This window comes from Aythya ferina (assembly GCF_964211825.1).
Source record: "Aythya ferina genome assembly, chromosome: 8".
Lineage (NCBI taxonomy): Eukaryota > Metazoa > Chordata > Aves > Anseriformes > Anatidae > Aythya > Aythya ferina.
This window is the reverse complement of record NC_140304.1, coordinates 8,415,466-8,441,316: the sequence shown is the minus strand read 5'-3', so window position 1 is coordinate 8,441,316 and position 25,851 is coordinate 8,415,466. Positions and strand designations below refer to the sequence as shown.

Here is a 25,851-nt window from a genome sequence, read left to right as displayed (position 1 = left end):
ATGTTTTGTCTATCATCCAGGTATGGCTGCAGCTGCATTGTGTAGAAGTATCTTGCAAAAGCAACATTCTCAGCTGCTTTTGCGGCACAAGCAGCTGATGAGCACTAATGAAGAGGAACGTTTATGATTTCTCCTCCTAAACAAGTCCCAAACATGACAGTACTTGGGAGCTGCCTTTTTCCCCCAAATGGCCACAACTCTTCATAATGTGCCAGTGTTCATACTCAGGGTCTTACTGTGACTGTTAGAGCAAAGCCCTCTGAAATAATTCTTTTCATAGACAGACATTTGCTATCATTTTATTGACAGGAACAGAGTCCTGCTGCACCACCTGTGTAAAATTTGCCAACTTAAGTTAGACTAACTTGTCTTATTACCTGCTCTTTTTCGATCCTTTGCTGTGCTCAAGTTTGGAAGAATTTAATGAACTGAAATGCCTGTAGACAGCAAGTTGCAAGTGCATTCTCAGTGCACTGAGATAGCAAGCTAAGGAAAGTGGGCAAACTTAACCTGAGACATAATGATTTATTGTCTTCATACATGCTCACTCATTCTGCTTACTTATTTTTCTCGAGAAAGATTGAAGGCTTCTCCTTGTTCCTAATGCCCTCCATTGGCTCATAAGCTGGACCTACAAGAAATTCATTGTCACAGCCATCTGTTTTCAGAGCTGAATAAATATGTGGGCACATCTACTGGCAACATGAAGAAATAACTGCAAGATGCTTTATCAAGCAGCCAAGATCCCTGTGCTACCAGCATTCACAGCTGGTATCATTCTGCTAGCTGGAGTAAGCTACTAGGAGTCTATTAGCACGTGTTAATATCACACGCCTCATTGTTTTCTATAACTGTAATTTGTAATTCTTTCATCAGTTGTGGATTGAGTGTACCAATACTGAAATCACAGCCTCCATAGTTGGCCTGCATAAGATATCAAAATGCTTTTAATTCAGTAGAGTGAATCACAGACCAGATTTTTAAAAGATGCTAATATACTGTTGGAATTACAAAGGACGTAAGTATTTTACTTTTGTATTGTATAAACTGCAATTAATAAGCAAACAGTCAGTTTTCTCTATATTTGAGAAACTGAAATCAACATTCAATGGATAAAAACTTCCCATTACTATAGTATTTTTGTATTATTTTAATCCATATGCCTGATATGTATGAAAATTCATGTCAACCCATCAAACAAGAACCTGCATCACCCAAGGAGTTTTGATATTATTAAGTTTTATTTTATAATACAGTGTTGGGCACTTTATGGTAACGTGGAGTTCACCAAAAACTTCTATGGACACCACAAACTCGGAAATGAACAAAACAAGAAACACTGCTCATTTACTACATATACACAGTGCACTACCAATAGTAGTCTAAGGTCTGAATTACAATTCTTGAGATGACTTTGAACAGTAGTCCAGAGTGTGCAAAAGGAAGGATTAAATTTTTAGATTTGGTTCCAGTTTTATTACAAGTCAGTGATTAACTAAATTTCTAATTTTCTAAACCTGTTATAGCACAGTGCTGGTTAGGTTACTTTGTTTCCAAAATTAATAAAATGATCAATAAAATATCAAAGTGTCCTGTATTTTATGCCTTTCCTGCAGGTGTTAAAGGACACAAGAATATTAACAGGTTGTTTTCAAAGGCCACTAATGAAATGTTCTGAAAAAAAAAAAAAGAAATTGTTGGATATGTAATGTGTCTGTTCCATGTTGAGGCATTTCTCATCATATCTGACACATATCTAAAGAAAACAAACAAATTGTCAGTTTGCTAACCATGTAAGCATTTTAAATTTTTCTTCTCACTCAAAAATCATGAATTAACAGACGTGATGTGCTCGTGCATAGGCTGCAAAAAACTAGCTGTTCCACAATGCTTTATTGCCTCATTCAAGTAAATTAATTTAAAGAAGTTCTCAAGAAAAAACAAAGGTAAAAACAAAATGTACATCAATATACAAAGAAATTAATTTATAGAAGTTAAAAGTATACTGGCAACATTAGTAGATCTTTTAAGTAATGACTTATGATAATTAGGGATGTCACAAACTAAATTCTTCTTAACAATACGGTCATCACCCTGAACAGTCACCTCGGTGGTGGTAACGAAAAGTGATGCTTAACTCCTTGCCTATTTTTACCAACATTAAACAAATGATCAAATGATAAATTAAACATTATAAATTCTAGTATTTAATCTTCAATTTAAAATCACTTTTATGTGAACATTGGCTTAGGCTTTATTATTTCTGTAGAATGTGACATCCATAATCATGCCTGGTCATTGGAAATATACATTTGCCTCATTAGAATATATTCTTTGTGTTTTTATCATACAAGCATATTTTCAATGCTACATGTAATTTTACACATTTCTGAAAAATACCATTTCAAAGATTTGCTTGAAAAGCAGACGTGCACATTTATAACTACTAAATTACTTTGAAACAAGGAGAAATATTGCACAAAATTCACTGAAGATTTGAAAGTCAACACATTCCCCTCCTAAAACAAGTAGCTCCCTTATTTTTAACAGAAACAGGATGTCAATTCACAAAGAACCATAAAAAACTTGAACTCAACTTAGTTTTCAAATGCTAATACTGTTACTGGATTCTAAATACAAATGTTGTTAGTATTGACCTAAGGAATAGTACAAATAAATTTGAGTACCCTTTACTACAGTAAACCTTGAAATAACTTGCAACTGTGTTACCTTCTTCATACTCCAACCCAGGAAAAACGCTGACAGCCCTACACTGGCAGTGGGTGACCCTCAGACTAAGCTGGCTGTGGCCTCCTCAGACATCTCTACTTAGAAGTTCAGTAGCCTCCAGGAAAGTTGTATCAAGTACTTTCATCTGGTCACCAGCTGAAACCATGCAACAGACAACACAAAGGTAATCAAGGCAGGTTTAACTTGTACAAAACCATACCATCCCTTTTGTGTTCCTTTATTCTCATCTGGCCCAAAGACCATGACATGTCCCACCCCCCTGTGTGGGGACAAGGACATGTTCTAGACCAGATGTGGCCCATGCCCTTGGGCTGAGAACGAGGACACATTCTGTTCAGCCCAGATTCTGTTAGCAGGTAAACAACGCTTGGCAAAGACAAAACATCTAATAGCAGCAAAGAAGAGGTTACTGAAGACAAGTCACATTTCCATCCACACGGCTTTTGCTGGTGAATTTCTACATTCACACTCCAAAGGTTCACTGTGGGAACAGACTGCATTTACCAACCCAAGCTTTGCAATAAAGAAGCTGCTTGCCTTGGACTCAATTTTTAGTAGCCACATTTGCTTAGGCTGAAATTCCAGTCTGTTGGGAGCAAACCGGCTGGAGCCTCACGGCACCTGGACTGAGGCCTGGCACCAAGAGACAAGGTACCAACTCCCTTGGAAATGAAGGCCACCCTTGACCTCTCCCTGCAGCGCCAGGGAGGTCAGCATTACGAGGCTCCTTTCTGCTGGACAGGGTATTACAGGCAGTATTTCATAGGGGATGCATTTAAAAGGGCCTCATGCTGGCACTTTGTTTATTGCATGAAATGTTTCTTCAGATTACATGCATAGAGAAAAGATCTGAGATGCCCCTAGCAATTTGATCAGACAGCTGCACCAAAGAAAGATTGTTCAGTAGGACTGAATATAACCGATTGCAGGTGGAAAAACAGAAGCTGTTCGAAAAACCTGGCTTACCTTTTCTTTTGCCTAAGACTTTACATAGTTTACAAGAACACGAGTTATAACAAGCTCATTCTAAAACTCGAAAAGACATCTACAAAACATTTCTCTAACAGATTGGGTGGGATTTTGAAAAGCACCCAGCACGTGTCTAAAACTCCCACTGAAGTCTGCATTACAGTGCCTGAGAGGGGACTTCAGCTAGTGCCGGGTATTTCTGACGATCCCACCCCTCACCAAACAGCAGCAGTATCTCTGAAATGCTAAATGACAATGAAGGTTTCAGTCAAAATGGTACATGAGAACTTCTACAACTACATTTTTCCCTCAGAACAAGTCTATTTTTAGGAGTTAGGTGACCCCGCAAATATGCAGGATGGAAGAGCAAACCATTGCCTTCACTACAAAGACTGCCCTCTGCATGCATAGAGGGTAGGGATCACCTTTGTGTCCCAGGTCCTTCCTTCTTTTGTTCTTCCCTGAATATATGTGCCATTTTTCACAATGGTGCAACTCTATACGGATGGATGGGAAGGCTTTGACTGGGACAACGTATCCATTCCAGGCATCCCATAGGAGATTAATCACACAGACAATAGTCCTTTTACCTATATGGTTGGGTTGGAATCACTACAACCAAGCTAGAATGTTAAACAATGTCCTAAAACCTGGATTTCCTCGAAGTTATCATCCTTCTTGGGGACTCTCGGGTTCTGCTTCACTGCCTCATTGGAACAATCCAGGAATCTTTCTACTGCCCCTAATTTCTTCCTCCAAACCAAATAAGAACTACAGCTCATTTCAGGCAGACATATGTGAAATGAACTTGATGATACTAAATTCAAGTCCTAGTTTGTCTATGTCAGAAATCTGTTTCTAAATGTAAGTAAGAGATTCCAAAGCTTAATCGAATAACCTGGTATCTCTCCCTTGAACAGGAGGAACGGGAATATTTTTGAGATCTTGATGCAATAGAAAAGAAGAGATGCCTCTGAAGACCACCACAGGAGCCCTGACTGAGCAGGAATCAGTTCTCACCCACAGCTGGTGACAAATGCTGATGATTTTCAAAGACATTAGAAGAATTTCCACAAATAAGAGAGATACAAGTATCAAACTTGGAAAAAGTACTGGACCTGGACAATTTATCTTAATATAGAACCCGACGTAGTAATAAAAATACTGCATATGTAGCCAATAGACAGTTGGACAGAGGAGAACAGTGTTGAACCAGAAATACCATTTTGGACTTTTATCTATTTGGTAACTGGTACTGATGTTTAAGTAAGGCACAAATATTAGCCTTTTTAAAGGATCACTGATAGTAAGTGGAAAAGACTGTAAAATTACATGCTTAAAAGGTACCTACATTTAAATTCAACAGAGGTATAAGACCAAGTGATTTTTGAACATATACAAGGCTCAAAACCAAAAAGACATACTATTTAATGACTGTAAACACACTATGGGCTTTATAAATAGTAAGGAAAATGCAGCAGAAGCACAGTAAATAACATTTTAATGGCAACTGAATTAAAGAATAACTGTAAGCTGAATTTTATCTCCCATCTTTAACTCACCTATTTTCTTTTTTTTTTTTCAGCCTGCATTTTCACTCAAGGAAACAGTGAATTATTACCATGATGCATCAATTTTGAGAGATTTCGGTATCAAACTTTCAATTTCATGTTCCTTATAATAACTATATGAATATTAGCAGCCTCATAAGGCTCCCATATTTTTTGCACAGAGGTGAGAATGGGACCATCTATGTGAAAACAGGAATTCAGTGTCTAACTCTCATGTAAAGGCAGTAGGATTTATTCTATCAGATGGATATTTTTAATACCACTTTCTGGCAGCAATCCTGGACTTACACGTTTGATAGACTTGAAGGGGATGATGGCCATAATTTCTGAAATTGTTCTATTTTCTGGATAAGACATCGATACTGCTTATTATCTTTAATAAATCAAGACAACAACATGATCTTAGAGAGATCTGTGGCGAGAAACAGTGTCAGATGTAGATGAAAAGAAGTGGCAAACTTTGAAATTCCTGTCAGCTTTTGCAAGGACATGAATGAGAACAAAAGAGAAGTGCTACAAGAACACAGACCTTTGTGTCTTCTATCTTCCCTTAGACACACTTCGAAGAATTAAATTTGGTAATATTTAGTATCAGCAAATAGAAGAATGCACTCTACTGGGACATTAACACCATCTCCCGACAAGCATTTGTGAAGTTGCCCTGTCACTGTCTCACAACAGCACCTGAGATATCCAGTTTGACCCACCTGGAAAGGTTACAGCTAAGATATTAAATAATTTTTATGTTATTTTTGATTTTTGATAGTGTAAAATCTTTTGCCAGATAACATTTTTACATTAATAAAAAAGTCCCCTTCCACCTTATATAGCATGTTGATACACATTACAGGAAAACATGGGATAGAGTACAGACCTCAGGACATAAAATCTCTGACTCAGGAATGCTAAGATCCTCCAGCAGTAGATTGCAGACACCCTCAGGAACATTCATGTCCTAATCAGACACAGACCCTTCCCTAAGATTTCCACTGTTACAACTTTAACTTTCTAACACTGATTTAAAAAGTTAATTCTGGAGGCTCACCTTCAATGACAAGTACCGGCCCTTCGCTTGTCTGCAGATACACCAATATTTTGGAATGCAGAGCTGAACCTTTTTGCAGAGCTGTCTTTGCATCTCTTCAGTAAAGCATCAAACATTGCCTAATGATATTGATCCTTTCCCTTAAGTCAGCTGACTTGTAAGAAAGCACCAAAAAAAAAAAAAACCAAACAATCCAAAACAAAAAAACAACAACAGAAAAACCCTCTCAATTTTTGCTAGCTAGGAGGAAAAATAATTCATAAATCTCATCATGGCAATTGATATTAACTTTGCTACAAACAACCAAAAATAAATATACTAAAGCACAATCTGATCCAACTCCTGACTTTGTTAATTTGCTCACTCAGGCTGACACTGAGGGTAAGACTCAACATTCATACCAAAAGGGGAAAGAAAATGAAAAAATAGAATCTAGCATCAGTTTAGAAGAGCATTACATTATTCTCAGGCACAGTTCATTTTATACCCATTTCTTACTTCTACTAACTGCATCACAAAAGATCCTTCTAAGCTGACAACTATAATCTACTGAAACTTACTTCACACCTTTACTACCCTGAGATAGTTTGGAGAAAGGAATGTATGCATGGTAAGGTGGAGATACAGAAAAAGGAAAGGTGTGTGGGAGGAATTAAAAGAAAAAAAGCAGGGGAACAGAAAGAGTTGCTCTACATATGCAAATTGTTCAGGAATGCTGCCAGAAGGAGGACAAATGCTTGTTCTAAATAAATACAATGTACAAGTCCATATATTCTCCTTCACTGCCTTTGGAAAGAGATTTTAGAAGTTCAACTTGGCTAAAATGAGAATTGGATATATACTGTCTCAAGCTCAATCAGTAATTTCAGTTTTCTAGTGTTACAAATAATTCCCAGTCATTAATCCTTAATAATTTAACTAAATATGACTTCTAAGTAACAGTAATTCATACTACCTTCAAATGGTAGCTTCTAAGAATCAAAAGAAAATAGTTCCGAACAGGCACAAATAATTTTTCAAATACTATCAGACTGTAGAAAATAAAAATAAAAAATAGAAATCTATAAATTCCACTTACACGTTCCTTTCTGAAAATTTTTAGATGAAATAGTCTACCTAGAGAAACTGGATAACATGTCTTTAAAGTGTCTTAGTTGTAAACAGAAGTTCATAAACTTCACATTATAATTCAGCACTTCATGTACTTTACAGAAGAGAGAAAAGCATGCGCTACCTTTTTGAAGTCTGGAAGACAGGGCCACAGTTTTAGTTTGCAGTAAGTTCCAAGTTATATTCACAAGCAATTCCTTAATCTAAAAAGACTTCCTCCCCCCAACCCCCTGCCTTTGCTGAAGCAAATTCTTGCCATGGAAAATCATTATTGCTGTTTTGTACATTTGCATTCATCTTCTAAGATAAATCTTTTCTCAAAAGATTAAGGCAATTATTACTTGTTAAAAGTATTAACATTTGTACATTTCAAACAAGTCTAGATTGTTTGGTTCATTTCCTGCTTAATGGGATTAATACAGTACCTTCAAAACCTGGTTACCTATTAGGTGATACCTTTCCTGCTGCTTAGAGGAAGTAAATGCTACGAAGCACCATCCACCTGCTGTATTTTTAGCACAGAGACTAACTAGTACCTGATTCAAGAGTGCGTTTATATATTTAGTTCCATTTTGTGGACCTAACTACAGCCAACAAACGAACTGGGTAAACATAGAAGCAAATATTCCAGTAGCAGAAGATGCATATTCAGCTGAAGAGATTTTTTTTTTTTCTGTAATTGAAATCTCTTATTCCTTTTTCATATTTTGGTTAAAATGTTACATGGAGTTATATGGAGTCCTGAGTAGCCTCCCTTCAAACTTCTTCTGGGAGTCAAGTTTATCTTCTAATAGTTTTCTTACGTTTTATTCCCACTGCTATTGCTGGATAAGCTATCCTTCGAAATATTTAAACCATAGTGAAAAGCAGAACTCAGTTTACATAAAGATATCACTTCTTGAAAAAGCCCACCCTCATCTGGAGTTTCATTTCCTTCTTTCCTATCTTTCTCCCAAGGGACCAGAATGGATGGATGTTGAGCAAGACTTGCTGGGAGCTGATCTTCTGAGGTATTGCTTAGTGTTTCATTCTGCTTTGCATACGTATAGGAAGAATAGCCTTCCGTGCAACTTTCTAGAGAATCAAACTGGGCACTTGATTGTACAGGAGATGGGGATGTTATGCAACCACCAGAGGTGTCCATCTTGTCAGTAGTAAAGGTTTTCTCACTACTTTCTTCTTCCAGTCTTGAGAGAGATTCTCTATGTCCAACAGAAGAAGCTTGCTTCCTTGGTGATGGAGGGAGCTGCTTCCCATGGAGAACACTATCATCCTGACCAAGATTCCAGTCTGCTTGATCATTAGCATTGCCGCAGAGCAGGGTAAGGTTGCTCTCACTAGGTGCATTTGACTTGTTCTGAAAGAAAGAATATGTTTATGCTTAATGTCACAAGAAAAAATGGCAGTTTTGAAACACGAATACTGTAATGGATTTTGTGTGTTCCTAAATCGTGCATATACCCTTTGGGTTTCAATGTTACAAATCAAGGTGTTTTTTTGTTTTGTTTTGTTTTTGTGTTTTGTTCTGTTTTGTTTTAACTTCCTTGCCAGAATATTTTGTTTCTTATCCTGGGGATCACCTTTTGCACAAAGGAAAGAGTCTGGCTCCCCTGTCCGTTCAGTCTTTGCACAAGCACTTTTGACAGTGAACAAAGACATACTTTGCTGCTTTGTACCATAATATGAGGAGTTGGACTAAAACAGAAACCAGATGGCATTTCCTCTTTGCTTCAGTAATTAATTATACCAACTTTCAATATTAAATCTTTTAGCCAAACAAACAAAAATGGGCAGTTTATTAATGTGACCCCTATGTGACATTCATAATATCAAAATTTACAAGCTTTTTAAACATTTATGTCAGAATTTGTTGTTCCAGTGACAAATCTTTGACCATAGGATTCCGTTCAGCAACAGTAAATGTTGGACAGCTGATATAAGCCTGAATTCAAAAACACCAACTTCTTTTTACCTAATGTCACAGCAGGTGAGGGTTTTTAAAGTTGTATGCAAGAGTTCTGACCCATAAAGAAATTCGCTTACACTCTGGGTCCCAAGCAACTCTATCTAAAGTTGCACAGGATCAAGGTACCCTTTTACAAATCTTTAGAGTACTATTCTAGCAGTGTTTCAGGTGCAGTGGATGCCATAAATTAAGACGGAAACGTTACTGTATCACTGTGACTAGTTTAATGATGCAAGGTAAAAATTGAAATACCTTGCAAACTATATCACAGACACTATAACTAGATCAAGGAATACAAGACTGAACAGTTAAATATAGTATTAAACTATCTGATTCAGTATATTATTACTTTATTCACAACTCTGTATACGGTTAATGCTGTAAGGGAAAAATACTGTGCCCCAGATGACTTGTGTGACACGAGTGTTATCGATCCCTTGGCTAGTGAAAATATATCATGAAGTTGCCAGCATGGGCGTGCTATTTTGTAGCAGCAGAATTACAAACTCGCAATTCTAAAGACTATTCCGTAGTATCTATCCTCATGCTGTCGATTCCACAATTGCAGGATTCCACTGTAAAGGGAATGGGACTATTTTTCGAATGAAAGCTGGACACTAACCGTAGCCTTGTAACCAATGTCATCCAGTGACCTAAAGAAATCCAGGCTCTTTGCTCCTGAGAGTTTTCCTTGATCTGAACTGTGTGTGCTCAGCGTGTCCAGAATCTCTCCAAGCAAATCCATTTCTCCTTGATGCTGTGCAGTTACTCCAGTTTCACCAGAATCATCACTATCATAAAAATAAGCAGAAGCCTCCTCACTGTCTTCTGATGATAACCTGAAGGCAAAAACTTGCATCAGATGGGAACATAAAAGCCATTTCATTACAGATACTTCTGAAAGTAAGTAGCAGAATACATTTGAAGGCTTAAAAATGAACCCCACTTTTCTTCTTGCTCAACAATTTTACCTAAAGGTATATGTACAGTACCTATGCAGATGTAATAGCTATTAGCTAATATTCCTGCTTCTTTGCTCTACCCCAACCAGTACAACTATTATTTCAAGTCACCCTTAATATGACTTCCCATATCTTCCCTCCAAATTTTAGTCATTCCAAACTTGGCTCCTCTTTTCCCTTGTCTACACCCTCTATCTAGGCCAGTATTTATAGAACTTTCCAGCAGACCTAGCCATGTATTTTTTTTCTCATACCGCAACTCTTCCTCTGCCACATGAGCAGATTTACCCAAGTACTGCCTATCTACAAAGAAAATAGGCGCTTTTGTCTCGTATCATTTTCTCTTTCACTTATAGCAATAATCTTACCTCTGGCCCCCACCCTACAACAGTCTATCTGTATCTGATCAGAATACTACTATAAAGTCTGTTTCAATAGCTCACTGTTTTGATCTCATCCTTTGAACTCTTCTGTAGCTCCCATTTTCCTCCTGCATCAGGCTGCTTGACTTTGCTTTCAATGGCCTTCATGCTTTGTAGCCATATATTCATTATCAAATATCATCTACTGAATTCAGAGAATGCCTCAACAAAAAGTTAAGTCTCAATTTCAGATTTCCTTTTAATCCACACATAGTAGGACCTTCACATAAAATTCACAAGGCAATCATTCTTTTTCAGACCCTTGAGAAAACTTTCCATTGTGATGACCACAACAGCGGACTAAAGACCAGATTAGCTGAGGTCGCTGCCCACCATGTTGATGAATATTATTTAATTGTTTCTTTGTGTATGGAGCTTATCATTTTATCTCGAGTCTGTGAAGACTGAGGATTACATCAAACTCTCCTAGCCACTAATAGTAATTAAAACACATAATAGCCTGCCCCACTTTTAAACGAGGATCTAATCCTACACTACTTGACATCTTACAGATTCAGAATCAAGCTAGCAGCCTGGACAGGAGAAAGATTTGTCACTTGAACTCAAGTTTGCTAAATAATGCTAGTTATTTTTCCTTTCTCCCATACATATACATATATCCTAAAAGACTTCTTACTTGCTTGTTCTCTCCATTTCATCATCATCATCTTCATCCAAGGCAAAATCCTGGTTACTGAGACGCTGGTTGAAACGCGTCTGGAGGATAGAAAACTCACGTTATTCTTTGGTTTTGTTTTGTTTTTAAGAAAGCCAACCAACAAACAAAAAAGAACAACAACAACAACAAACTACTTCTACATTAATTATTTGGAACCTAGCTGCTACTATACTCATTAAGACTTTCTGAACACCTGATGAGGAAAGCCACATATCGATCAAGTCTTCTAAAGGTTGTTAGAAAAGGACATGAAATGCTCAAGCATCACCAATTAGGGCTAGAAAACCATTTTTCCTCATGGCCTATAGAGTGCATTATTATTTATGCAAAGCCTTGGTTAGCAGAAGGCTGGCTATATGAGCAGCGCTGAAGTCTACTGCCTCCCCTTTCCTGCAATGACAAAACACTATGTTTTACTATTTTCTGATAGAAATATTTGCAAAGTTCTGAGGTTAATGTGGTCTACTGAGCACAGTATGGATTTTTGAAGCAGTAAATACAAAAGAAGCCTAAAGCCTCTTTACATAGCTGCATTTATAGTAGGCTGTTAAACAGAAGGGCAGAGTAAATAGTATGCCAGCTTGAAAACTGTGCACTAAGAATGCCTTTGTGCAGGATAATTTACTGTAAATTACAGTTAACTCAACGTTAGCATACATTCAGAGCTTCCCAAGGGAGCTCGCACAGAGACTCTTTTTCAAGTATAGTAAAAGTCTTCAGCCTGGTTTTGTTTGCTAAATAACAATTTGATCAAACAGGTTAGTGAGTACTCGTGATAGCATGTGAATTTGCAGCACACCAACTGCTCTGCCTCAACCAGAACACTTAAGTCAGAAATTTTAGCCATTTGTGCTTCACAAATGACTGTCTCAAGGTCTGTGCATCTCTTTGTATCAACAAAACCGCACCCCAAAACAAAATAAAAATAAAATAATTACAAAACAACAACAACAAAAATCTGTAGATGCAATTAATCACATAAGAGATTTCAAGCGTTGGAAAACTGGCTGTAATTTAAAGACATGTGCATAGAATTTGTGCAAAGGGAAAACAGCATTAGCTAAGAAAATCATATGCAAATATAAAGTGTTACTGCCCACATCTCATCATGCAGTTCACCAAATGCTTAAGTCTACAACAAGCCCCTGATGGGGCAGAAATACGACCTTAACTTCAGACTACAAGAAGCTTCGAAACCTTGTACTGTGAGGATTTCAATATGCCACATGTTACAGGTGTTGTCAGTGTTCTACATGTACCAGGACACACACAGTCATTTTTTTCCCCATTAATATCAGGAATGTCCCGATATGCATTCTTTATAGGTTGGCACGTTATTCTCATTCAACAAGACATGTTTTACTTAAAGCACCAAGTTTTGATAACACTTTCTATATCTCTTGTAGACAAAGATGAAACATGGTTCTTAATGTGTTAAACCAAATAAAAACTGATAAAAATAAAAAACAAAACAGAAAGCAAGAGAATTATTACAGCATTAAAAAATAGGGGAAAAAAAAAAAGTAAGCTTTACACTGAGCAGAAGTTATAGGATAAAACACAGAGAAACAAGTATGCTATTGATACTTCTCACGTATTTTAGAGAGAAATATGTTTTAGAACATACTTTCTGCATGGTCTGATCTTAGTGGAATAGACAAATAGTACCCCAATGGAACTGGAGTAGTTTGGACCGATTTATGATGCACTATTCACTGAATATAAAACTAGGAAGGTTTAGGAAATATTACAGACAAATGAAATAAAACAACTTTGAATAAATATGTCATTGCAAGATATGACTTACTTGACATGTAACAAAATAATATTTTGTAATTTGTTAGTACCAAACAAGAATAACTTTTAACCTTTGAACAGAAATGGTTTGACTATGATTACTTTATTGCAAAGAATCAACTTATGTAATAAACATTTAGAAACATTTAATGGAATCAAACACCAAAAACGCAGAACTTAAATCCCAAGTGCAAGTAACAGTAGAAATTATAAAACCATAACATTATGAAAAGAACAAACGACATTAAAAAGACTGACCTCAATCACACTGACCCAATTATTAGGAGACTCTTAGTGAATATAATACAGCTATATTAAGTATAACATAAACTGGCAAGAAGAAAAATTATTAGAAGATGGCTCACTGGCCATTTTGGTGGCTACACCTCTCACGCCAGGGTAGTTATCTGGTGATCAGACCACACCAAGATAAGTAAAAGCATTTTAGCTATTCCTTTCAGTAGCTGTAGTCAAGTTAAATTTCCTTTGCAAACTCAAGCTCTTTCCCAGTTTTGTGAGTTCTCTGAGCGATTCCCATCATTCTTGTAATCAATCACACCACTGCGTGTAACTAAAGGGAAGGTTAACCGTTTTGCCTTAATTGATGTTATTAATCGGTTATCTTAGTGATTACTGCCACCAGGGCAGTATTTAAATTTTAGTATTTGTCTTCACTAGGCAATTAAAATACTTTATTTCTGTAAGACTGGTAATTCACTACCTCCTCTGGAAAATTCTGACTGACGCGACACTCATTTATATTAAAGCTCTAATCCTGACTGACTCTTGGAGGGCAAAACTCTGTCTCACTTTCTTGGAATATGCATCTGAATTAGATGCTGCCATCACTTTTACTTCTATTAATGTAAAGACAAGATTTTGCAGGACAGAAGGTTCTTTAAAAATATGGAGAAATTTCAGAAAACAAAAACAAAAGAGATGCTTGTCTATCTGGAGATGGGTTAACACTGCCGATGGAATAAATTCTCACAAGGTAACTCCATGATTTTTTAACATAATAAATAATGTTTCAAAGAGCATAGACAGAAAATTGGGTTTGTGAGAAACAGAAACTGAATAAAATTAAAGTCAGTAAACACCACAGGAATAACAGTTACCATATTTGGCCCCTTGGAGCACCTACAGCAAGCATGTTGTGAAAGCAAGAATAACATCATACAAAGGAGCATAACTTAGCATATGTCATAAAAAAAAATCACAGAACTTCTAGTTGCTGATGGTCAGTCTTCTCTTCGAGAAACTATTTTTGCTACCAATTTAAATGTTCAGGGGTGCAAAATTACGCAAGACAAATTTCAAGAACTAAATCAAATAAAATGGTATTTTACACCAAAAGGGGGAGGGGGAAAGGAAAATATCTGGCTGTAAATAACAACATTCTCCAGAGTTTACAGCTCTGCAAGTTAGCCACTGAGACAACAAGCAACACATGTTTTTGAATAGGTGACTTTCCTCTAGGAGCTGTAATAAAAATGACTGCAAGGGAGGGGTATGTCCAGACTACTTTGCAAAGAAAGAAAAACAAAGAAAGAAACTCTTAATAAATTGCAAAAGGAGAACCATAAATCTTTTTCAGTGCTCCACCAAGCAAAGTGACATAGTACATGCACCTGCAAAAGCTGTCAAAGTCATTTAAGAAGTCCTTCCATTACTGACGTATCCTGCTGTTTGCAGTTATTTAAGCTTTTAATTTCTGTCTTTTCTGCATTTTGAAGTGTGTAACCTTCTTTTATACCATTTTATGAAAAAAGGACAGACTTCTGCTTCCTTCCTGATCAATGTTCTAATAACAACCAGACCATTTATTACCGCAAGAAATGATATTGTAATACTCCTTTCTTGTTGCACCAGAACTTTATAAAGTCTTAATAGACTGCTGTCATGTTTTTTTTCTATAAGCTAAAACAACAAACTTCTTAAAAACTACTGAACTGTTTTGCTTCTTTCAACTAGTCTGGCTTACATAATATAGGCAATCCAAAATCAGGCATTTCATATTTTTCTTATCTTCAGGCACACTGCACCACAAGAACCCATCTCTCATCTTGCTCAGAATATTGAAGGGTTCCACATACTTATCACACAATGAGCTTATGCTCAACACACGCCACTGTTGAACCACTCTTTTATGCTGTTGTGTAAAACACAGCAGATGAACAACCACAGTCAGAGCAAGGATGTGTTCAGACATCCCAGCTCCCCAGACTGTGAGGGTTCTTGGTACTGTTTTGCTTTGGAAGTGGCACTCATATGTTCTGGGGGAATTGTACGGCTGCAGCTGATAAGCTCGTGACTTACTGCATTGTTACTGCAATCTTCTGTTTTCCACTGGTTGCAAGCAAACTGCCTTGAATCCTGAATGTTATTTCAATAATAAAGGTGATGCAGTTGACTGAGGAGTCATGCCTGTCCTCTTTGGTTTCTGCCTGACTTCAAAATCTTTCTGCAACTGGTCTGTTAAAATTGTGGCAAATTCTCATCACTGAAACCAAGAAAAAAAAAAAGGTGCTGACACTATAAATACGGGTAGAATGAAACAAAGTGAGAGTAAGTCCTGAAACTGCTCTATTCTGCTCATTGGTAGCCTCACAAAATGTACTTCTTTGGCATAAAAATGCAGACAAAACACATGAATACTAAAGGATTTAAATGTAAGATGGTTACACTCTTGATTGGGCATGAAAGTCAATCTTTGAAATGTCAGCTTTTTATTTAACACCAGACCTTTCAGAAGCATAACTTCCTGGAATGAGTGCTTATTGATCAGCAGTAAGGCAGGAAGTTTAATAAGGCTGCTGCCATTAATTGTCCTCAATGTGAGAAACAAATAATCTTTTGATAAATGGCAGCACATATATAATTTCACATTTACTGGCTACTCAATATATCAACACATATAGAGTTTCAAGTAAAGAAAAATATCTACTGTGGTTTAAATATATGAAGTACTGCTTGTTTTTTCTTAACAATTTAAAGATAATTCATTCAGTATGAGAAAAAAAAAAAAAAAAAAAAAAAAAAAACACAAATCCACTATTACTTACGTTTTGCTATTTTATTTCATCTATCCTCTGCAACGCAATCACAGACCTAATTACAATTTCACCTCCAGTAGGGAGGCAAAAGATCTCAGATTGTCAAACTTTCTAGTTAACCACAACCCACTGCCTTTCCTTCCAGTTAAGGACTGAAAACTAAAGCCATGGATAATGAGATCACAGGAAAAGCACTTCACCTAACACTCCACAAGAGACAAGACTGATGGGGGAAAGAGAGGAAGAACAGAGATAAAACAGAAGTACAGTTACCAAACTTTCTCTTCTTCAATGCCTTTCCTTTTTCAAGGATATGGCACAAACAAAACAACTTCTATCCTTGCTAGTACAGAAGCCTTCGCTGCTTTAACAAATTCAGACGCACACGGTGCATTTGAAAGAGCACGGGGCAGCTGGAAATACGCACAACTATATGCCATGAGACAAAAGCATCATTGATTCTGAGATCCTGATAACAAAAATGATGCAGAAAAATAAATCCACAAAGTAGGTCCCCAACAAGAGAAAGAAATCCTTTTCTGTGGCAATAAAGAGCCTACAAGAGCATGAAATCCCCCAAATCTGTTTAAAGACACAGTCAACCAGAAATTTATAGATAAGAGTGTGGGTTACATACTCTTACATACTAAAGTTAGAAGTAAGCTGTGACATAATAGAGACCTCCACTGCTTCTATAAAGTTAAATGAAACATTAATATCAGTGCTGAGGTAGGATTTGTTATAGGACTGATAAATCTGTTGAGGTACCTAGTCACAGAAGGCATACTCCAGTTCTTTCTGTTCTGAATTAGTGTGGTAGAAAATTAACAAACTCTAAGCCTTCTACATTTATACTCCTGCACACAGATGATACTTGAGAATATTGTAATACTGCTTTTGATTTTTATGGATTAATCATGCTTCTGCTCATATTTTTTTCGGAAATAGTTCCTTTTCCCCAAAACAGCAAATAAAGTTTCATTTTCTCTGAAGAATCACAGAGCAGTTTTTCTCAGGAAGCCTGCACCGTCTCCTACCCCTCTGAAACAGACCGAGGCCCCACTCTGCCTAAAGCTAGGTCTCACTCCCAACTATCCAGCTTAGTCTCATTCTTCTTTGTGGCACAGCAGTTATTCTTAGCAAAAATGGTCATTTTCAGCTGGCACACTGTGGCATCATGCCACGCAGCATCCTTGCTGTGGAGAGTGCAGCATCCAAAGGCTGCCTGGCTTTCCTTTTATTGGTGACAAGCAGAAGCATTAGTCCTTTAAAACATGACACCCGAGATTTCCAGTGTAAGAAGATGAAGATAAGAGAAAAACAAACAGAAAGGAAAAACTAATTGATGTCCATATGCACAAAGGCATGTGAAAGACAGGAAAGGGAGCATGTTTCTGAGGTAACATGCAAGTCCAGAGACCGGGATGTAGCTCGGGAGCACAGAGCGACTTCAGTGATTCAGAGGAGTTGTAAACCCTGCTTACATGGCTGGAATACGCTATCTATTTGATACCATTCCTAAACAGGTAAAAAAACAAGATTGCTGGTTAAATCAATATTTCCATTAAAATGTGCATCGTATCCTTGCACCAGCAGAAGCATCACATGGCAAGATCCCTGCTGGAATTGCTGATGACAGATCACGTGTGACTTTCCTGGAAGGAAGAACTATCAAAACACAAACATGGTAAATGAACAATACGAATGACTGAAGGTAAAATGTAGGAAGCAGATACGATCATAAACACAAACATCATATATCTTCGAACTTCAAAATTTAATCGGCAGACCAAGTATCACAAAATTTACAGAAGGTAAAACCTGAGCAGTGCTGAACTCTGTCCATCAAAGCTACGGACGAGCCTCTGGAAGGAAGCTCTGTACGAAGCATGACGACAGACTAGTCACTTTTGCAAAGAAAAAGTGATTGTGCCTTAGGAACAGAAAGGTTGCCTCTAAATAAATTTCTGTCCAAGGCTTGCAGCCAGAGGAATCGGGCAGTGAAGGAGTCCCTCCACCTGTTTGATGCCATGAGGGGTATTCTGTTCGACAAAGAGGGCCTTGCTCTACAAGGCACCTGGGAACACGGATGGGACTCAGATATGCATACTCTTCACTCATTTCAGATGCTTTATTGACAAATGAGACAATAAGCATCAAAGAAGGGCAGCACTGGGATTTAATCCAGATGCTAGGTGGGCTGAAATGCCCTTTGGTCCTGCCTCTGTCTTTCTACTTACTGTGGAAAAAGCGCTGCTACTAACTTGGGCATTTCAGTGTCTAAAATTAGGTGGGTTTAATCTGAGCTTTCATATTCAGGGACACTGAGATCCCTGCAGGAAAGTCTCTTTCTGTTCCTTCCACTTCTTCCTCTTTTTGCCCCCAGGGCAAACTTTATTTTTTAATTGAACTTCTTTATTCTTTTTTTTTTTTTTTCTTCCTACTCAGTTACAGGATTAGAGAGGGAAAGAAAAGGTTAGGGAATAGACAGTACCAGAGCTGAAGCTTTGGACATAAGGTTGTGCTCTCCAAACTTTGAGGCCAAAAGGCAAAAGCAATATGGAAGGGACACAGGTGGATTGACCCTTTGGTTCCCTGCTTTGCTAGGTGGAGCCAGAATGCTACCCATGATTGCTCTTCAGGAATATGGAAGGAACACAGCAAACTAAGCAGAAGACAGCACTGTCACACGAAGATGTCTATAAATTCTCCTGTTTGTCAAGCAGCCTTTTTCTGCCAGACCTTCTTGCTTGTAGAAGAAAGGCCCTCAGAAAGGCTTCCCTTCTGTTAGTTAAAGAACTAAAATCTAATAATGAGATCTAATAACCAGAAAAAAGCATCTGCAAACTTTCTGATTGTCTAAATATCTCTCTTGGATAGATCATAGGTAGATGGGCTGGTGATTTTGCCCTGAAAAAAAGCAAGTGTTACATTAAATACCACAAATGGAAACAAAAAAATCCAGACCAATTTCCTGACCATTACCTTAGCTTTCCACATTTCTTTAAAAGAAAACAAAAAAAAAGGAACCAGTAATTAGAGGAGAGATATCTCAGGTGATGCTTATTGCAAAACTTGAAGAAGCACAGGCAAGGTTTATTTCACTTTACAGGTATAAAATGAATGGCAGGATCCTGCCAGAGACTTGCAATACTCCACTTAAACCCATGGTGAGATTGGGGCAGAGAACAGGAAAAAAACCTCATACTATAAAAACACCAAAATACACTTTACAAAGCTCTATTGCTTCTTTTTGTTTAAATGTGCTCCCTGACTAAATGAAAATCAGTCACTGTCACTGCTCAGAGGCAGTATCTACTATCATCTGGCGAGGGGGAAGCTTTGAGCAACGTGGTAATTATAGCTCTACTTGGCAGGGTGCATTCCTGAAAATAAAATCATGCATGATACATGAAAGCAACTAAATAGTTAGGTTACATTAAATCCTGCTAATCTTCTAGTTTAAAAAATATATATAATAATAATAATGTGAGGATGTAGTGCTTGATTTCTAAATGGTCTGCTGTCATAAAAAGCAAGGTTTGTACATGGCAGAGGATACATGTGCCACTGAGGAAAGGTGTTAGAGCCACGAGAGGGCACTCTCGTAATCTACAATTTGAATTTTTGCTGCCTAGGTTTTTCATTTTTAATTAAAAGGAAATCTGACTGTTTTGCAGAATGAAGAGATCTTACTTGACACACCAAGACAAAAGATTTTTCTCCAACTTAAGGGAAGCTAAATGATATTTACAGTATTTTCAAATTATATAATATTAGCTGAAGAAACCGAATGTACTGATCAACTGAAGCTTACTTCAAATTTATTTTTCACTTAAACAAAATGTATTTTACATTAAAACTAGCTGTTCCTATTTATGAAATCTGTCAGTTTGTAGAATTATAGTCAATGAGAGCTAAAGATACCTCCAGCTATGCAAGCAATATTTTCTATGGACTTTAGGCATAAATATTGTCAAGCACATTGTCTGACTCCAAATATAGATACAGGTCCTTAACCAGAGCTATTATATTTCTGAAATTATTTTTTTTGTGTGTGTTTTTTTTCCTTCTTTTTTTTTTTTTCTTACTTTCTTAAAGGGATTCAGTCTCCTGATATAAAATATGTATATTCAGTACTGCGTTATCACAAGCATTTTCTCTCCTCTTTTATGTTTGAGGGAAAAAAAATATCTTCAGAATAGCTCACTCTCGCTATCTTTTTTCAGGTTAGGAGGTAATCAGTTACTCGAGGCCCTCTGTAGCTAATGATTATGTCACTTATTCTGCTGGCCATTGTAGGGGTATTGATAAATGTGGCACTCCTGAAGGTAAGGTTATTCTGAAAACATCTTCCTCCCTGACACTTGCTCTCTTTGTTGAAGAGAAGCCAAGTACACCTACTGCAAGCAGAATTATTTTCTAGTTAATGACATACTACAATAAAACTGGAAGAGCTATATTTGTGTGGGTTTGTTTGTTTAAGAAAGGTAATTCTGCTCAGGAATACTACGGAAAAAGTTCAGACAAACTTTTTTTTTATTACTTTATACGAAAGTGTTTTTCAAACCTTTTTAGAGACTATATTTAAATCTTGCAGAGTCATGGAAAGTAGCTCACTTGGCTTCTTCAATATACAAGCATTTAAAGTAGCAGTGACACACAGAAATTCCTGGTAAATCCACACTTGGAATCCAAATGCCCAAGTTTCCACTGCGTCTGCAGACTAGTGCATGCCTAAAGGTACAGGTATTACATACCTCTCCTGAGAGACAAGGGAGCATTGCTAACTTACTCATTATAAAATGAACTCGTACTTGTTACTTGGCATTCTGCAAATCTGCAAGGATATTTTATTAGCCACTAAATACATTAGTACTATTTACATCCCTAAATGCTCCATTTTTAATAAGCTACCCTATCACCTGATGTAACAGTAAAATTACAAAGATCTTATTCATGAAATCAAACAGATCTTCCTGGCATTCTAACCAGGTTCATAATAGACACATTCTCTTTTCAATTATTTATTTTGAGCAATTTTGTAGAGCTCCTGCTGCATTTAGGTCCTTGTCTACCTCGAAATCATTACCTGGGTGTATGTAACAAAACAGAATTAAAATGGATTATGCAAAAACTGAATGCTCAGTAGTCTAATACATGCACTACCATCTCTCTCTCATCAATAGTTAAAGGAACTCAGCAATATTGTTGGCAAGATACTGCAAAAAGAGTTCAAGCAACCTCATGCTTGCATTAATTTTTATTTCAAAAATGTATAGATGGTAATTTCTCATATATCATATCCTCTCTATCTAATTAAACTAGAAGATAAAATATATCAGTCTTGTTATTAGATCTAGACATGAAACAGTTAACAGCAGTGCACATGCCAAGGTTTTAATAAGGCTTAACAATAAAAAGCTTCAATCCTCCACTTTCACTAGATTTTGTTGTTGTGGTTTTCCCTTGCTTAGGGCAATCCATCTGTTAATGTTGACTTGCAATATAGTTAAGCTCACACACGTATAAAAAGCCTAGAATAGCTAACCTAAGCAAGAGTAAGCTCAAAAGAATATTACAGAGATAGAACAATTCATCTTAGGTAAAGATTAATTGTGTGTATGTGAGTGTGCATGCACACAGGCACGAGTGTGCTCATGTTATTTTTACTTTATTTTTTTTTAGGAAAGATTTTCAAAATGCAAATTATAGGAGGGCAAGCTGACCACTACAGTTTGCAATAACACATTGAATTATTTATCCTCCAATTAGATTTTGACAGCTATTTTACATGCTACGATTTGTTTTCATTTACCGTTTTGTTGTTGTTGTTGTTTTGTTTTTTAAAGTCTACTGCCGATCTGGCAAAAAAAAAATAATATAATAAAACCACTATGACAGAAGTGATAAAGCTTAGTAAATATTCATTGTTAAAAACTGCTCTGCACTGTGACCAGTGCTGGTATTCTCCCTGGGCCAAACTGGCCTTGTTTTCAATAAAACCAGAGAAGTATCCTTTCCCTTGAGCCCTGTTAGGCTGAGGCTGCAGTTGGAACTGTCATCTTCACACAAAAGCAAAGGGGCTGGGTTTTACAAACGCAAAGCCTAATTGGGAGATCTTCATGGCTGTACCCTTGACATTTATTAAAGCCTCATCAACAAAACAGGAAATAACCGTACTAATTAGCAGACCCACATACAAACTACTATTTATCGGGGTAAAAGCAGATTCACTTTCTATTGTAAAGCAAACATCCCCAGCCCCCCAAATCCCGTTATAAACCAACCTTTAAAATGGTCTTTTAGAGTGAAGGAAACTTTTGTATCATATACAATGTTTCATATGAAATACTCTTTACAGTATCTCAGATAACTATTAGTTGGTATTTAATTGTTTCCAAGCACTGGAAAATGAATAGCTCAACATACACATCTAACATGACACAAAATGTAGTAACAAATTCCTTATATTTACAAGTTTTAAAATAATATGAAAGAGAGAGAAAGTGCAGAGGTGCCTCTAGATTGGAACAACAAAATTATTAAAAAGCACTCTCTTCTGTTTGTTGTTTGTTTAGGTTTTGAGGGGATATTCAAATACATTGATGTTGCAATGTAATCAATACCCAGTCCCTATTTTAGATATCTGTCAAAGTGCATGAACTGCCAGGTTAGCACTACTACTGCTACTGACACTCAAGGGTACTGTTTCAGAAATCTGGGGGGAAAGGTTCATCTGCAGCAAGAGACGGTTACAAAAAAAATATTAAATCTTAGAATAGTAGCAAACAATGAGATTCACTTGTTTTATGCTACAGATTCAGAACTAAATCAAACATAGTCTCTCTTATGCACTTGTGAATATCTACGTATATTTTTTATTTGGATGTAAAGTTTAAAATTAGCACCTAACTATAAAATAAATTGCATTGATTTTATCTTATTCAAACACTTAAAGTGAAAAAAACAAAAAACAAAAACAAAACAAACAAAAAAAAAACATAAGAGAAGCAATGGCAGACTTATTTGGGGGAAATCTTTGCTTTGTTTGCTTTGGGGGAGGAGGAAAACAGTGTAAACGAGAGGGGAAGGCAATGGTGTAAGACCAGAGTTCCAGGGAGAGACCACCCTGCTCCTTCCCCCAGCATGGGCTCAGGTGGCATCTGGGAAGAGAGCTTAGAGGACCTGGGACATGCTGGATGCAGCACGGCTAGACTGTGAGCCATTGGTTGCACTGCTTTGCCCGTAAACAAACCCTATACATGTACATACCTGTATGTGTGTGTATACATACATGCATGTGTAATATGTATAAATGCATACAGAGCTATGGAATTACATGCACTGTTTATGTCTTGTTTTCAAAATGACTGACACAAACAGCAATAATATTGGGATTTAGCACTATACAAACAAGCATACAGAAATTTAATTGTTGTGCCAGAACAAGGCTTCAAGAGAAATGCTAAATTGCATGGAGGTAAATCATATTCTTTTGTAACCCTAGACTCCTGTACTTAGCAGCAGGCAGGACTACTACCATACTAGTAAAACACTGCTTTTATTTCCTTAATAAAAGCAGCCTATAGAAATTCACTGACTGTAAGAGTACATTTGTGTTACATGTTTACACAGATACATACAATTGTAGATCGACCACACTAATCTGCCTATTTTGGTGTGGTGTGCTATATATTAAAATAAGTTATCAATTAGAAGTAATATTATAAGAACCCATTCCTGTTATTAACATTACAGTTCTAGAGTCATACACATAGCAAAGGATATCTTCTGTTCTGATACCCAGTGAAGAAAACGTGCTGTACAGAAGTTCCTGAAAGAACAGAGGCACCACAGTTGCCTATGCATAAAAATACACTGAGGGCACATAGCTTAACACTTTATCACTGGCTTTAAAGGGATCATGAAAACATGTACAAACTAAACACTGCCTAAATAATTAAAGCAGAAAATCCTTTTGTTGTTTATAATACTACAAAAAATAATGACTTAACCCTAATGTACAATTTCAACATTATTTAGCAATAATCTGTATCAATTCTACACTACATTTCAAAAATTTTAGGGATAAGACTGAACTAATTCAGAACTAAATTGATTACATGCACAATTCAGTGTTATCATTGTGCTATCTAAAGTTTTAAAAAATGCTACTACATCAGCTGGACTGCATTTCTATATTTTGTATCTGATGAAAATATATGCAGTAAAAATCCATATATAAAAATTCATTACAGGCATTAAAAGTATGTAATAACAATATAGCATAAAATCTATACCCACACATTAAAATTCACACATTCACAGGCATTTGTTGAGTAAAACAGTATTACAAAACCTATTTTATAGATATCTTTGAGATAAAACCGTCAAAATGAATGCAGAGATATTAAAACACTTTCCAAAGTTGAAACATTACACCTGTTACTGCAATTCAAGACTAGAACGGATTAGAGAACAAAAGGGTAAGAGATTGACGCCGTATTAACTAGATGACTTAGTAAACTAGTAAGTTGTAACTATCTGAACAAGGCTAACAGCCATGCAACTGCCAAATCGATTTATTATAAATGCAATATTGATGAGTCCAACTATAAGAAACTTATTAAAAAAGCTTAACACAGATCTGTGAATAGAGCAGAAGGTATTTTTTTTGTGAGAAGCCTTTATCAAAAACAGCATTTAAGTCTAAATTAAATCTCAGATCTATACTGATAAATCTCCTGTTTCCCCCCCCACCTCAACAGGGATGAAGCATTAATAGCATTTTTTTTTTCTACTTTTGAGCAGTATACAATGACAGAAGTATTGCTATAAACATAGCCTTTCAATCACACTATTTAAACACAGACAGTAATCTTAAACAGATTCACTGGTGCATTACAATAGCTGGAAAAAAATTTACTCATAATCATATGAATAAGGACAGAAGTTTCAGGAGCCTTACCTGTGCAAGTCTTCGTTTTTCTGAGTTTCCTCTTTTCTCATTATGCGATGTGTAGACTGAAGCACTCTGTACTGCACCAGTGCTGCAAGTTCCATACTCTTCCTCACTCTCCTATGCAACAAAACAGATTTAAATTTCTTTATTTATAATCATTATCTGCAAATGTACCCTTTACATTATGCATGCAGAAAGCATTCAGAATTATCTTGCCACAATCCATTACTGTCATGAAAATACCATCTGTAGTAAGAAAATCAAATTTAGCCTTTCGAGAAGCCAAATTATCAACATTGTCATTTAAAAGATGAATTGTTCGAATGTCTAGGAAGTATTTTTGAAAGCTTTCTTAAAATAGCATAAAAATATTTTTAAAATGCTTCTTTCTTCCTAAAGAAAAATCTCAAGTGGAAACAAAATGTTCAGGAGATGCAGCTACAAAACATGTAAAATGCCTTTTCTGATATTTCTGCAATGTCCCTTTTGCAAAATGAAACTATGTCTTCATTTTTGAATACTTCAATTGTTCACATACCTTACAAAACCAAACCAGAC

General features: G+C 36.6%; 1 protein-coding gene across 4 annotated transcripts in view; it reads right to left on the bottom strand.

The window, feature by feature from the left end:
* Nucleotides 1–1,222: 1,222 nt before the first annotated feature.
* Nucleotides 1,223–25,851, bottom strand: part of DENND1B (DENN domain containing 1B) — a 163,039-nt gene continuing 138,410 nt past the window's right edge. For all 4 annotated transcript variants that reach the window (XM_084528130.1, XM_084528133.1, XM_084528132.1 and 1 more), the window contains 4 exons: nucleotides 25,300–25,410; nucleotides 11,434–11,513; nucleotides 10,035–10,251; nucleotides 1,223–8,803 (listed from right to left, as the gene is read on the bottom strand). In XM_084528130.1, the coding sequence (XP_084384256.1) occupies nucleotides 8,246–8,803; nucleotides 10,035–10,251; nucleotides 11,434–11,513; nucleotides 25,300–25,410 (966 nt within the window). In that variant the 3' untranslated portion in view covers nucleotides 1,223–8,245. The remainder of the gene's footprint in view (nucleotides 8,804–10,034; nucleotides 10,252–11,433; nucleotides 11,514–25,299; nucleotides 25,411–25,851) is intronic.